General features: G+C 43.8%; 1 protein-coding gene across 1 annotated transcript in view; it reads right to left on the reverse strand.

Moving 5' to 3' along the window:
• The window catches only part of DNAH3 (dynein axonemal heavy chain 3), a 163717-nt gene that overhangs the window by 26831 nt on the left and 122276 nt on the right, over positions 1-14610 (reverse strand). The window contains exons 47-51 of the mRNA XM_049639145.1: positions 13129-13795; positions 11729-11894; positions 9547-9763; positions 7814-7996; positions 2295-2493 (exon numbers count right to left, since the gene is read on the reverse strand). Of these exons, the coding sequence (XP_049495102.1) occupies positions 2295-2493; positions 7814-7996; positions 9547-9763; positions 11729-11894; positions 13129-13795 (1432 nt within the window). The remainder of the gene's footprint in view (positions 1-2294; positions 2494-7813; positions 7997-9546; positions 9764-11728; positions 11895-13128; positions 13796-14610) is intronic.

Below are 14610 nucleotides of genomic sequence, written 5' to 3' on the forward strand. Positions count from 1 at the left end.
CATAGAGCCTACTTCGGATTCTGTGTCTCCCTCTCTCTCTGCCCCTCCTCTGTTTGCACTCTGTCTCTCTCTCCCTCAAAAATAAACATTAAAAACAATTTTTTTTTAAAGTTACTTCCACTGAGAGCTTTCCCCAGATTTCTATCACTACACTGGGCTACTCTATCCCTCCCCCAGCATTTTCTTTCATCTCAGCTGCTGGAATGTCGATTCCCTTTACATCATTTATGCAACCTGTAATTTTAATGTTTTATTTATTTTTGAGAGACAGAGAGTGACAGAGTAGGGGAGGGGCAGAAAGAGGGAGACAGAGGATCTGAAACGGGCTCCATGCTGTGGGACTCCCAATGTGGGGCTCAGACTCACAAACCATAAGGCCATGACCTAAGCTGAAGTCAGATGCTTAACTGACTGAACCACCCAGGTGCCTCTGAATACTCCTTTTGAAGTCTGGGAGGTGGGCTAGATGGTACCCAATCAGTCCCTGTGAGTCTCAAGAGAAAGAGCAAGGGTGGGGAAGCAGCATGTAACTATAGAAAAGGCCATCCTTGCCCTGTCCAGAAACAAAGCAGGGCCCTTATTCTCCTCAGCACCCATCCTGCCAATGACTGAGCGAGTCTTGATCCCACCTGGGGCTGCATCCCTTTTGTTGACATGCTGGAAATGAGTTAGAAGCCCTTTTGGCTCACAGCATTGTAAACACTTGCCAACCTCAGGTTAATCAAAAAAAAAGTTATACTTGAGAAATCATATTAAGTACAATAGGTCAGATGTGTCCTGTTTCTAATGCAAGCACAGTAACCAAACAAATATTTCTCATGAAGGTTTTTGTCTGCATTCAGGAAAATGATCTGGTTCATTTAAATTCAAGGTACCCAAAATGAATTAAATGGTCTTATGCTCCGTCTTAATGTTCTGGCTAAAGTTGTGTGGGATAAATGAATAATACACACAATTCACTTCAATTTAAAAAAAAAAAAAAAGAAAGGAGAATGGTGGGTCCTGTGCTGATCAAGTGATCCAAGAAGAGAATGAACTTTCATGACTTTGGCCATACTTTGCATATCTTGGCAGTTCTCCATGCTGGCTGCACCTTAGATCACCTGGAAGCTGAATACACACACACACACACACACACACACACACACACACACACAGCTCAGTCTGTACCCAAGACCAGTGGAGTAAGAATCTCTAGGAATGCAGGCACGGGCTTCAGCATTCTTTACACTCCCTAGGTGGTTCTAGGGTGCAGACAGGGTGGAGAAGTGCTGGACTAGCTCATTCTTACTCAGTCAACTTATTACACCTCAGGTGTTTCCCTAAGGGATTCTCCTGTGAAGTCTACTTCCTGCCTGTCCATTCCTGATCACCTCTATCTTCTTCATGTGGTTTTTGGCCTGCCACCAATCAGGGAAGAAGAAATGTTAGTCAGTGGGAAGCAGAAGCCAGAGGCTCCTGAATGAGGGATCAGGGATTTAGAACCTTTCAGAAGGAATGGAGGAAGATCAGGGCTGTTCCCAGGACAGGAGGATTCAAAAGGCAGGGAAATTACTGAGATGGGTTCTTAAAGTCCTTGTTTAGCTCTAAGACACTGTTATTAATAATGCAAAGTTCTACATGTAATTTGGATTTTAAGGAGGACAAATACTCACCTACTAATGCTTCTAGGTTTAATTATATGAGGAGCTTTCTTTCCTCCCTTATGCCCAAGTCTCTGATTCCTTGTCTTCCTCCCTTTGCTCCTTTCTCTCTGCCTTTAACTGTTTCTAGCTCTTCTTCTGTTCCCTCTGCCTTCCTCCCTCCTCACATCTCACCCAGTTCATTATCTCTTTGTGCACATATGCATGCCTGAGCATGTGCGTGTGAGTCCAGGCACCTATCTCTTTCCATCTCCCTGTATCTCGGTCTCATTCTCTGCGTTTCCTTCTCTGGTTTTCTCTCAGTTTCTCTCTTTCTCTAGCTCTTTCTGTTTCTCACCCTCACAACCACACACTACTCTGTGTCAGCCTTTTGTCTCTGCAGCCTTCATTTTTGTAATGATTTTCAGTCAGGGGCCTTGACTAAGCTCAGCTTTGCCTAAAGACGCCTGCCTTTTCCCTACTGATTGAGAGAAGTGAGGAAGGAGAGAGCTGTGTGGATGAGTATGCACCTCCTGGCACCTTTCTGATCTCTTCTGGGACTCCAGACCCTGCTTGCAGGCCTGGGGCAGTGGGTGGGGGCGTGGTACCCCTCCTGCCAGGGAAAACAGCCTGTGAAGGCTGCTGGGAGGGGTGGGAGCTGAAGGGGGTTACCACTGCCGCTGGAGTCTGGCTTCCTCTCTGGTTTTAGCCCTTTCATGACGCAGATGCTCTCCATGACCAGCTTGACAGGGCCAGGTGGGTTCTGCATGGACTTCACCAGTGAGATGTCTGCTGGGTTCAGGGTGTCCAGGGCAGCAAGTGCAGCCTCCAGTGCCGGCATGGCCTCTGCCAGGTCCCCCTCACATTCATTCTGTGGGCAGCACAGGGACAGAGAGGGATGAGTGCCTGGCACACCAGGCGCTCACCTCTTGGAGGAAACTGGAAGAGGCTCTTCCTGCCCCTCCATGTCCTTCCAGGACGGTGCCCCCTCCTGGAGTTCTGCACAGGAGGGTGGCTCTAACTACTGAGTGGCAGCAGGTAGGCATCCATGGCTTTTCAGGGCTGTGGTTTTGATGCCTTGGACATTTGAGAGTTTACCTGATTTGTGGTCTAAAAAAAAAAAATCAAGCTTTGGATTCTAAACAAGTTCCCAAGAGATATATGCAGTGGGTAACTTCATACCCACTGATCAAGGATGGGTTGAGAAATGGAGTAAAGGATGAGGCCCAGGGGCTGGGAAGGGGATTAGGGCAAGCTTGGGGGAAAAATAAGGCAGGAGGGGTGGGGGAGGGTCAGGGATGGGGTGAGGTCCGGAATGTACTGTAGCTCAGAGATGAGGCAGGGGTAGAGTCAGGGATAAGGTGAAGCTTGGGGATAGGGTGGAGTTTAAGGCAATAGTTTAAGGATGAGGAATGGGAACAGAGATTAATCCAATGAAATATTATTCAGTCATAAAAAGGAATGAAGTATTGATTCATGTGACAACATGGAAAACATGCTAAGTGAAAGAAACCAGACACAAAATGCCACCTGCTATATGGCTCCATTTACATGAAATGTGCAGAAAAGGAAAATCCATAGAGGCAGAAAATGAGTTAGTGGTTGTCAAGGGCTGGGGGAGAGAGAGGAATGACGAGTGACTGCTAACAGGTTTAGGTTTCTTGTGGGGTGACAAAAATGTTCTAGAATTAATGGTGATAAGTGTATACCTCTGTGACTGTACTAAACACCTCTGAATTGCATAACTTAAAAAGGTGGAGGGCACCTGGGTGGCTTAGTCAGTTAAGCATCCAACTCTTGGTTTCAGCTCAGGTCATAATCTCATGGTTCATGAGTTCAGGCCCCACATCAGGCTCTGTGATGAGAGTGCAGAGCCTGCTTGGAATTTTCTCTCTCCCTCTCTCTCTGCCCTTCCCCACCCTCTCTGTCTCTATCTTTCAAAATAAATTTTAAAAAGGTGGATATTAATGGTATGTGAATTAAATCTCAATTAAAAAAATTTTTTTAATGTTTATTCATTTTTGAGCCGTCAGCACAGAGCCTGATACAGGGCTCCAACCCACAAACCATGACATGATGTGAGCTAAAGTCTGACGCTTAACTGAATGAGCCACCCAGGCGCCCCTCAATTTTTTTTTAAAGAAAGCTTAGCATTGCAAGATTTTAGAACTGGAAGGGACCTTATAGGCTATTTAGTAATCCAATTACCAAATAAACAAAAATAAAAACAAGGTCTCAGTAGGCAAAATGAGTTAGCCCCGGTCATGAAGCTCCAACTTTGGGAACCTGGTTCACACTCTGTGAATACTCTGTTGGTTGCCCTGCCCTACAAATGGTCACACAGCCACAGCTGAAATGAAGCTTCACAAGAGAACAACAATTCTTAGGCAAAGCAGCATGTGTTGAAGTCCATATCCCACAGGTGTATTGTAGGCAAACAAAATAAAGGTGGCATCACCTTCTTGCATGCACTTGTATGTATCTTCATGTGTGTATATCATGGATTCTTTATTTTAGGTTTTCTGATTTTTAAATAAACTTGCATCAATGTTTTGTTTGGCTTTATTATACTAAAACAACACCAATGCCCTCCATGAACCACGTCAGATGTTCCCAATATCAAAATGAAATGCTCCGCTTCAGATGGCAAAAATGGCCCAGTCCCAGAGGTAACTCAGTTTGCTCCCTCTTCAGTCCTAGGATAAGTGCCAGAGCGCAATGCAAGAGGAAAAGAACTGAAACCAAAGCCTGCTGTTTCTCATGGTCAGCTTCAGATAAAGTTGGTGGCAGAGGAGAACAAAGGTGTTGGCTCAGCCACAGCTTTGGATTCTTGGTGGAATTTCAATAATCCCAGGTTCCCACAGGTGCCACCAATAGTTCATGTTCCTTTCTTATCATGTGCCAGACAACCAGTGGCCCACACATGCTTCTTGTCCTCCAGTGGCCCAGGAGCTCTGCTCCCTTTTCTAAGGAGCAAGGCCTGGGTACCAGCAAGCTTGTTTGTCAAGTGATGCAAAAAGGCTTTAATTATAAGACTGTGTGTACAGTGATTCTCAACGCTGGTTCTGCCTCAGAGTCACCGAAGAACATTTAAGGCCATCCTCATGGTCAGGCCCCACGCCCCGAGATTCTGATTCATTCAATCTGGGCGAGGCCTCGGCACCGCCTTTTTAAAACTCCAGAGGTGATTCTGACACACAGCTCTGTTGAGAGACTCCAGCTTACACTCTCGAAACTGAAAACATGGCAGGAAGGAACAGACTTTGGTGCCCAATGGGGGAATGGCTACTTGATGAGAGAAGAACTTACTGAAAATGGTCACTGAAACGATTATATGACATTTTGAAAAAACAGGTGTGATAGGATGTTAAGGAAATAAATAAGCATGATGCAAATTGCAATTATGGTGTGACTGCAATAATATAAAACTATCCATGTGTATAGACAGGGGCTAGAAGGAAACTTGGGAAATCAAAAAGATGTTAAAGCTGAGTTCTTAAATAATCTTTCATATGTTATTACTGTTACATCATTTGTTTCTATGATAAAAAACATTGATTAAAAATGACCCCAGTTGCTTAGCAATTCAAGGAGCAGCAGGGCCCTTTGAAAGGTATAAAGCACGGTGCACTCTCAAGAAACACAATCAACTCTGCAGCAATTCTGGAATCAGTTATTATCCTCATTAGGGGGAAAAGAAATGATTCATTCACTTAAAAGAAATGACTGCTGTAAGTGAACTATTGTACTTGGGAAGCAAGTATTTGGGCCTCTTTCTCTGCCAGTCTCCTCACTGTCCCTGGATAGATTTCACTTGCATGGCTGAGCCTCTCTGCTGCAGGGGCTACCACACTGGGGGCTTTCCCAGGTTACCTCCTTTCTAGGGCTGGGAGGAGATAGGAGGAAATTATAATCCTTGTATAGAGAGGGACTGTAGCTCTGAGAAGTTCAAGGAGGGGTTCTGGTCCTCAGGAAAACTCAGAGCAAGCACAGCATCTTCCTCCTTCCTAGGTACACCTCCTGACTCACCTCCAGGGTGTCATTTCCGACACTCAGGGATGACATGGCAAAACATCAGACCTTACCCTTGACACTGAAACCCAAAGTAGCAGTTTACTGCCCAGGAATGGGTGTGGTGGGTCGTCTCCATGTCACCTCCCTCCCTCCTGCTCCAGCAAGTCCCCGTTTTCCCCTGACGCTGTGGAGTAGAATCCAGTGATGGTACCCATATTTGGAAAGAGACTGTCCTTTATTAAATAGGTAAATCCACTTGGTACAAGGTAAATAACAGTTTTGGAGAATACGCACCACTAAACTCTGTGTGCTGGACATGTGCTACAAAATTTACCTGTTTTTCTCTTACTATCCTCACTTAATAGGCAAGAAAACTGAGGTTAGAAAAGGGACAGAAAAAATACTGAGCCTGATGTGCCCAATTATAATATTAAACCACGGAGGAACTGCAAATTCCTGTGCCTACAGGGGCCAGGCCCATGATGTGACTGTGGGAAGTGGGCTGGGTGGGGCTTTGGGGAACTGGAAGACACATGGGGCATCATCTATTCAATACTGCTGATGGGTGTAACCCAGAAATGAAGGTCCAATGTTGCCAGAATGCTTGATTTTTTTTCCCCAAGAAAAAATAAACATTCACAATTTTTACTTGAAATCTCCTAATTTTTAAAAGTTGAAGATTGTTTCAGACTTAAAAAAAATACTGTGTGTGTCACAGGGTAAATATACACTCCCAGATTCAGTCACTTGGTAGCCACATGACCTTGGACAAATCATTTAAGTTCCAGTACCATAATTTCCTTATATGTAAGCTGGGAATGCTATCATTTGCCTTGCAGGGCTGCTGCAATGATAAAAGGCAATGGTATATCAAGTATGAGAGAATACAGTCTCCATGAGGGAAGGGATTTTGTCTGTCTTGTTCACATTTGACCCCCCACTGCCTGGAAAGGCACTAGCACACAGCAAGTGTTCGGTAAGTATTTGTTAAATGAAGGACTGCAAGAAACCACCGTGGTGCTTAAGAGTAGTAGCTATTACTATCATCTTGTCACAGAATGGCAAAACACCTGCTGGATTATGGTTCCTGGTGGTCACCATCTTCTATGGTTCCAGTGGCCTCTTGTCTATGCCACTGGGACATGAATGAGCACACCTCTCTCACCCAGGGCCTTCACTGTGTGACTCTGAGATCAGGGATTGGATCTAAAGGAACCTATGAGAGGCCAGGTCTCAGGACTCACTGGAGAAAAGCCAGTCTATAACACCTGTCCTTTGCAAGAAGGTGCCCCATGATGTATTTAACCTAGAATCCAGACATAAGCTACTTCCTATTCAAGCTCTTTTATGAAGAATGGTCAAAAGGATTTTCTAATTCTGAATAGGGACAATTATCTTGAGCTAAGTGCCAACAGCGCTAAACCCACTAACTAGCTGTGCAACTCTGAGAAATCACTTCACCACTGAACTTCAATGTCATTAACTCTCAGATACTGATACCCATCATTCCCAAGTCCAAGGCAGTTGTGACACTCAAATGGAATTGTGCAATTGAAAGGGCCGAGAAATATATAGCATCACATGAATGTTAATCATATTTTCTTCTAATATCAGAATGTAGGTGAAGCCCTGCCCAGGGCTATTCTTTGATACAAGAATCACCTTCAAGTGGCATCTTCTAGGTTCAACATTCTGTTATTTGACAATGATTTATTCTACCCCTGTAACATACCAGGCACATCTGAGCAAAAGATGATGGAGGTGGAGGAGACAGGCAGAGGGATAGCCAGTGCAAGGGCCCTGGGGTGGGAGTGTGCCTTTGCACTTATCCGAGGAATAGTTAGGATGCCAGAGCGGCCAGAGCAGAGTGAATGAAGGGAAAGTAATGAGATGAGGTTAGATCATGTTGGGTCTTGTAGGTCTTGACTCTGAGTGAGATGGAGAATATTCGGAAAACAGTAATGCTTCCTGGAGAGAGCCAGGTGTCACAAAGACTTGTTTCACCACTTACTAGCTGTGTGATGTATGTTAAGTCAGCTGTCTTCTTCAGACCCCACTTTTCCCTGCAGGATGGGCCCAACCACATACACTGTGCAGGACTTTGTTAGGCTCTTGTGAGATCATGGATGAATCCAGAAAATGCTGGTTCCCTCCCTTTCCTCTTTGGCTCTTTATACCTTGATTCCTTGAGCAATGGCAGCAGCAGCGTTGGCTTCTTTTTCATCCGCCTGCACCAGAAGTTTCTTGGCATCAGCCTCTTTTGTCTCCTCTTCAATTTTCACCATCATCTTGGCGGTCTCCTCAGAGGTATGGATGAGCTGAGGCTGGAGAGCAGTCAGTTCTACTTGCATAACTGCCACCTAGCAAGAAGGTGGGGGGGGGGGGCAGCGTCAGCTCTATCATCACTGAGAATGGCATGGTTGGCAAGAGTTGAAACCATTCTCCAACCTATGATATATGCAGAAAATACTAATGATTTTAACATGGTCCTGGGTATGTATTTGTTGGCTGGAGTCTCTCTCTTTGATCTTTCAATACCTAGTTACTGAATTCATACTATGTACTGTAAATTATCAAGTACAGGTGCTAGGCACTAGACATAAAATGGTAAACTTAAAATTTTTTTAAAAAGGTACAGTTTCCTCCTGTGCTCTTGAACCTACATTTCAGTGTTGGGGGCAGGGAGAGATAAAACAGAAGCAAGTTAGAAAAAAAAAAAAACTCCTACTTTTTTTTTTAGTCTGTGAAGGAAGCATACATGAGATACCTAGGGTAGACGAAACTTTCAAGGTCATTTTTTCCAAGAGTCAATGCCTTCTAGAGCATTCCTGTCAAGTAGTTTTCTGACCTCCGTTTGAGTTCCTCTAATGGTGGAGGGCTCACTCCCTCTCAGGACATTTGTGCCATTTTTCACCTACTGGCCCGGATTCTACCTTCTAAGGCAGCTCAGATGCATATCTGAGGAAGGTTTCATAATCCTGCTACCACAAGCATGTGGGAGAAGCACAGCATGCTGGCCTGATTAGGAGCACAGGTTCTGGAATCATGCAGAACAGGGTTTCAGTTTTGGCCTGACTGTTCACACTGGCTACTCACGAGTCTGCACGTGGGATTTTGGCAAGTCTCCTGGTCTCTCTGCATCGTGGTTTCTTTGTGTGTAACATGGAAATGGTAACAGTACTTTCCTCATACACAGCACCGTCATATGGAAGGGCTCAAGGAATGTTAACTGGCACCATCATTCTCTTTTCTGGTCTAGACTGCCTTGCTGCTCCTCTAACAACATGGTTTGCTCACCCTTGCCTGGACAGAATCCAATTTTCAAAACCTCTCTAAGAGCCAGGGACCCCCAGGAACAGAACGAGGGAGGCCACCTCTGCTGTTCTCCCCCATCCTTGTGTCGTAGTGCTAGTGGGTTTGCTGTACTCAGCGGCAGGTCAACCTACTGCGAACCTCAATTAGCTCAGTTCTTTATTGGTGCTGAAAATCCATCCATTTATACAGCTCTCATTTTAGATGGTTTTTCAAGTGGCTCCAAGCACAAATTAATTACTAATTCATATGCCAGGTATTTTGCTATGGGCTGCACTTGTGTTAGCCCATTTAACCTTTGTTAATAGCCCTATGATGTGAAAACTATTATCCCCCCTCAGATCAAACTGAGGCTCCAAGGGGTGAAATAATGCATTCAGGGTTCATCCATGATGAACAAGATATCAAGATCTTAAAGAAAGACAGAATCTCCGAGGGCTGGGTTTAGGCTGAGGCAAGCAAGGTAAAGCTCTACAAGAAGAGGTGCAGATGCTGTCCTTATGTAGTGACCTCCTGAATTCTGCACCTGAACAAGTGCCTCACTGTACCCACCTAAGCCTGGACTTCTTTGTCTCTCTTCTACTTTGGCAGTGCTCACCTGTGAAGATGCAAATTCTAGTTTCTGCAGACCTGTCAGGTAACGGTTCCTCATCATCTCAACCTCGTGTCTCTTGGTATTCAGGAGCGTCTTGAAGGTTAGGATCAGTTCGAGGTAGGAAGTGGGGGTGACGTAGTTGTGTCTGCGAAGTGTGTTGTAGTAATCAAGTGACAGGTCCTTCACGCTTTCCTGGAAATATTTGCACATGGAGATGACCCTACCAAGGACACGAGGATGGTTAGGCAGGCCCAACGTCCTCTAGAGAGACCTACCACAGCTTTGGCTACAGACGTGAGGATGTGAGAAGGTACACACTGACTATGGCCTGCTAGACTCCCAAATTCTCAGAGACAGGCCAACAGAGCTTCAAGAAGGTTTGGAGAGATATATATTCCTACTAGAATGATTTTCGAGCAAGTAATTTCTATTTCTGGTCACTTTGGGGAATCACCAGAGCTTTGAGTAAGAGTTCTTAATCTTAGGTAGTCTGGTGAAGCCTCTGGATTTTGCAGAATGATAGTCTCAAAAGCATAAAAAAATACATAAAATTACAAAAGGAACCAATTATGTTGAAATCATTTTCAAAATATTGATTTTTTTTTTTTTTTTTTACCGTTTTTCAGTTTTGAGAGAGAGAGACAGAGGTGGGGTAGGGGCAGAAAGAGAGGGAGACACAGAATCTGAAGCAGGCTCCAGGCTCTGAGCTGTCAGCACAGAGCCTGATGCAGGGCTCAAACTCACAAACCATGAGATCATGACCTGAGCCCAAGTCAGACATTTAACCAATTGAGCCACCCAGACGCCCCCATTTTCAAAATATTTTAAAAACCAAATTTGCGATATATCAGCGGTCAGCAAACTTTTTCTGGAAAGGGCCAAATAGTAAAAATCAACGGGTCACATGGTTGAGTAGTGGTAACTACTCAACTCTGCTGCTGTTGTGTGGGGAAAAAAATGGCATGGCTGAGTTCCAACAAAACTTTATTTATAAAAACAGGCTGTGGACTGGACTTGGTCAGTGGATCATGGCTTGCTGACTCTGCATTAAATAATAAGATGAGGCAACAGGTCTGAAAACTACCACAACTTTGAAGGAAATGATACACTAATGCATCTGTAAAGACTGAATGTGTTATTTAAAACACACACACACAACTGGGACTCCGATTGGTAACAAGTCCTGCTAATCCTACTGGGGTTTACTGCCTACATTCATCATTTAAGGAAATGCAAAATACCAGTTGGATGTCAATGAAAATGAACATATAATTTTCCTCCATTCACATTAACTGACCCTCTGAATTCTATCCCTGAGCCCATGGACCCAAGTTAAGGGTCTTGTGGCCTAGAGAATAAAGTTCAAAGTTCTTAAGGAGGAATTTATAGGCATCAATACTCTGACCCCTACCTACTTTTTCATTTTCCATTCATTCATTTACTAAATAGCCATTGAATTACTATGTACCAGGAACCTGCTAGGCACTAAGGATATAGAGTCAGACAAGGCAGATAATGTGACTACTGCCTTCATATGGGGCACCCAGGTGGACAACATTCTCATCTCTTCCCTTACTCTAGCCAAAATTAAGGGCGTTTTGGGGTTGTTTTTTGTATATCTGTGCTTTATACATAAAAGAGTAAGTTTTTTTTCACTCTCAAAACAACCAGTTTTCATCCCCTTGGTAGCAATGTCATCCCTACCGAGAATGCACGCTCTAAAATGATTGAAATAGCTATATTATTAGAGCAAGGTTCTCATAGCTATGACAACAGTGCATCCCCAGGACAATTCTGAACAATGAAATTTCATTCTTTTTCAGCAAAGGTGTTTTATTAAATATCTAAATAAATGTGATTTTCTCTTTTTAAATCTTTTTTTTTATTTTTAATTTTTAGAGAGAGAGGGAGAAAGAGTAGGGGATAGGGAGAGAGAGAGAATCTTAAGCAGGCTCCACGCTTAGCATGGAGCCCAAAGTAGGGCTCAATCCTACAACCCTGGGATCATAACCTAAGCCAAATTCAAGAGTTGGATGCCCAACCAACTGAGCCACACAGGGGCCCCTAAATGGGATTTTCTATATATAAATCAAGAAATCATAAAACAATAGTAACAATACAGCCAATATCTGGATTTTCAATTTGGAATATTTGGTTGGGGTACTAAAATGCAGCTAATGCTTACTCTATCCGAATATTGTCATCAAGCTCCACATCTTCCAGAAATTTGTTGGCTACCAACTCCAGGGCATCTGTGGGCCAGGACTGGAACCAATCAATCGTACAACAATTGATCAGTGAAGGGAACATCCGCAGGCGGTTCCGGAAGGCGTCCCCAATTGGGCTCATGGCTAATGAAAAGCAGACTTGGTTAGTTTCCTTCCTCCAAGGCAAAGAGGCAGGCAGGTTTTTCCAAGGATTCTGGTGGGTAAGGGGTTGGTTTCCTGTTGGTACTCCAGGGGTATAATGGGAATAGTCACAATGAGTGCCTGAGAAGCACAGCAGAATCATCGGATACTTCCATGCAACTTTGTGATGGGAATTTAGTATATTATAATAGACTTCTGACTGGCCTCCCATACCTATTGTTCTCCTTTCCAGATCTTTTGCATCACTTAGCCAACATGGTTTATGCCCTTTGATCCTCTTTCTCTATTTGTGCTGACTCAGATATAAGGGAATCATGGATGACCCATACACAGTTATTTACAGAAGTTGAGTGGGGCCATCGGCTTGTTTCTGACCCCATCTCCATCCAAGCACAAATTTTGGATAAATTCCATTCATTTTTTATTTGCTTTCAGTGTGGTAGGAGGAAGCATGATGCACAGGTGGGAAGTGTGAGGAGGTCATTGTAGGTGAAGAACAGAGAGAGAAGGGGGAGCTTGGTTTGAGAGGAGAGTGGAAAGGATACAGGGGACAATATGGCAGGTGGCCTTATAAATCCAAAGATTAGGAATTTTGGTGTTTATCCTGATAGAAAGCATTTTAAGTGTTTTAATGTGTGTGTGTGTGTGTGTGTGTGTGTGTGTACACAATGTTCATATTTGCAGTACATGGGAAAAAACCCATCCTGGGTCAGTGGAATAGAAAGGTTTGGAATGGACAAGAGTGCACATAGAATAGTTAGAAGGTTGCAGAGGTGAGGCTGGGCAAGATGATGGCAGTTTAGCTAGTGCAAACGTAGTGGAGATGGAGATAAATGGGTGGATATGAGAGAGACCAAGGAGGTAAAAATTGACAGGACATGGTAATGCGAGAGAAAAGTATTAAATAGAATGCCTCGGTTTCTGGATAGATTGGGGATGTCATTCACAGAGAGAACTCCAGATGTGAGGCCACCAGGGTAATGCACTAAAAGGAAGGAAAAGGTTCAGAGAAGAATTCAGAGAACTGAGAAGAGTGAAACAGGTTTAAAATAGTTGTTCAAGGAAGGGTAAGTTTCCACAGAAATTCAGCCATAAAGCCCTGGGTGAGTGCCATGGCTGGATCAATCCTCAGACCACTGTAAGAGGACCAAATTTAGGCACAGGAGACCCCGAAACACCCCGAGGAAAAGGGAAAAGTGAGTTTACTTCTTCTTACCAAGGACAATGTGAAGGTTCTTCTTCACCCTCTCAATAAAGAAGTTATACAGAGAAAGAGGAGTGACTTCGATCTTCTCGCCTTCTGTCCTAGCTGCCATTTGCATCTTCTCTACAAGGTCAGCCTTTTCGTCAGCCGGGAAGATGTTGGGCACATCTCCTGTGTTCAGAAGCATGTTGATGTCCTCGACGAATGATTCATCCTTGATCTGGTTATCAGCAAAGAGGAATACGGTACTTTTGGTGGCCACTCCGACCTGCAGCATGATCTTCTTCAGGTCCTCCCGCCAGTCGTGGGTTGAGTAGTTCTTGGTGATCTCGATCTGATAAAGCTCGTATGAGTTCATGAATGTGGACAGTTTGCTGGCACTCTGCCTCCCACTGCCCCCAATGCCCACCAGAAGCAAGTGGCCTTTGTCCTGTTTCAGGACCCTACAGATCCTGGAGATGTGCTCAATGGCAAACCTGAACATGACCAAGGACATGGGGGCCTTGCTGATGTTGTTGAACTCTTCTAGGTAGTACTCCATGACCACTGTGAGCTGTTTCAAGTCAGTGATCTCATCATAGATTTTTGGGTCACTTTCTGGCTTAAAGAAATCTCCAAAGAAGAGGCTACGGATATTATCATCGACAATCTTTCCAGTGGGTGACAGGTGAATGAGGACCTGTGGGAAAGGTAAATCTCAGCCAGGCATTCAGCCAGTGGCCCAACCAAGATGACGGTGTGAGGTACAGAGGGAGGGAACAAGAGATATGAGTGGTTCCTCTGAGCATATTCTCCAAAGTCAGCGTTCTTTAATAGTTTTTTAAAAACATAATAGATGGATCTGCTTGTTGTAAAGATTATAATGAAAGGACATTAGAGAAAAAAGCATGAAAGTGAGAGTCAATCTGTTTGCCAAATGGCTAAAATGTTGGTGGTCAGATTGTGAGGTCCCAGTGGTAGTTGAAGGATGGCACCATTTTTTCAATAAACTTGCTCCTTCACCAAAGAGAGGTACAGGTGCTACCCCTGATCCCCACTCTGTGGCTAGAGTGGAAATGTTCTAGGTGCTTTCTCTTCCTGATATTAGAACCTGGCAGTGCTACAGCACTTGGCCTCTAGATACAACATGAAACACTCACAATTTTTCTGTGGAGAAATCACATCTTCTTAAAAATAGAGGTACAACTAGACTATGTAAACACATAGGCTTAAAAACAACTTTTCTTACATCAAAAGGGAAAAGAGAAAATATTTACAAATGGGAAACTATGATAGTCTTCTACTTGAAGATCAAGTAGGATGTTGATCAAACCATAAAAATTTCATGGTTCATTTTTCAACTCACAAATTAATTAACCTTAAAAATGTATTTTAAGCTAATTATAAACAATTACATCAGATCATAAACCACTTTGAATGGATCCAAACGTATATGTTATCAGGGAAGTGAAGCAAAATTGGGCCAAATATAATATCACCAAATCAAGTGACTAG

Source organism: Panthera uncia, chromosome E3 (genome assembly GCF_023721935.1).
Source record: "Panthera uncia isolate 11264 chromosome E3, Puncia_PCG_1.0, whole genome shotgun sequence".
Lineage (NCBI taxonomy): Eukaryota > Metazoa > Chordata > Mammalia > Carnivora > Felidae > Panthera > Panthera uncia.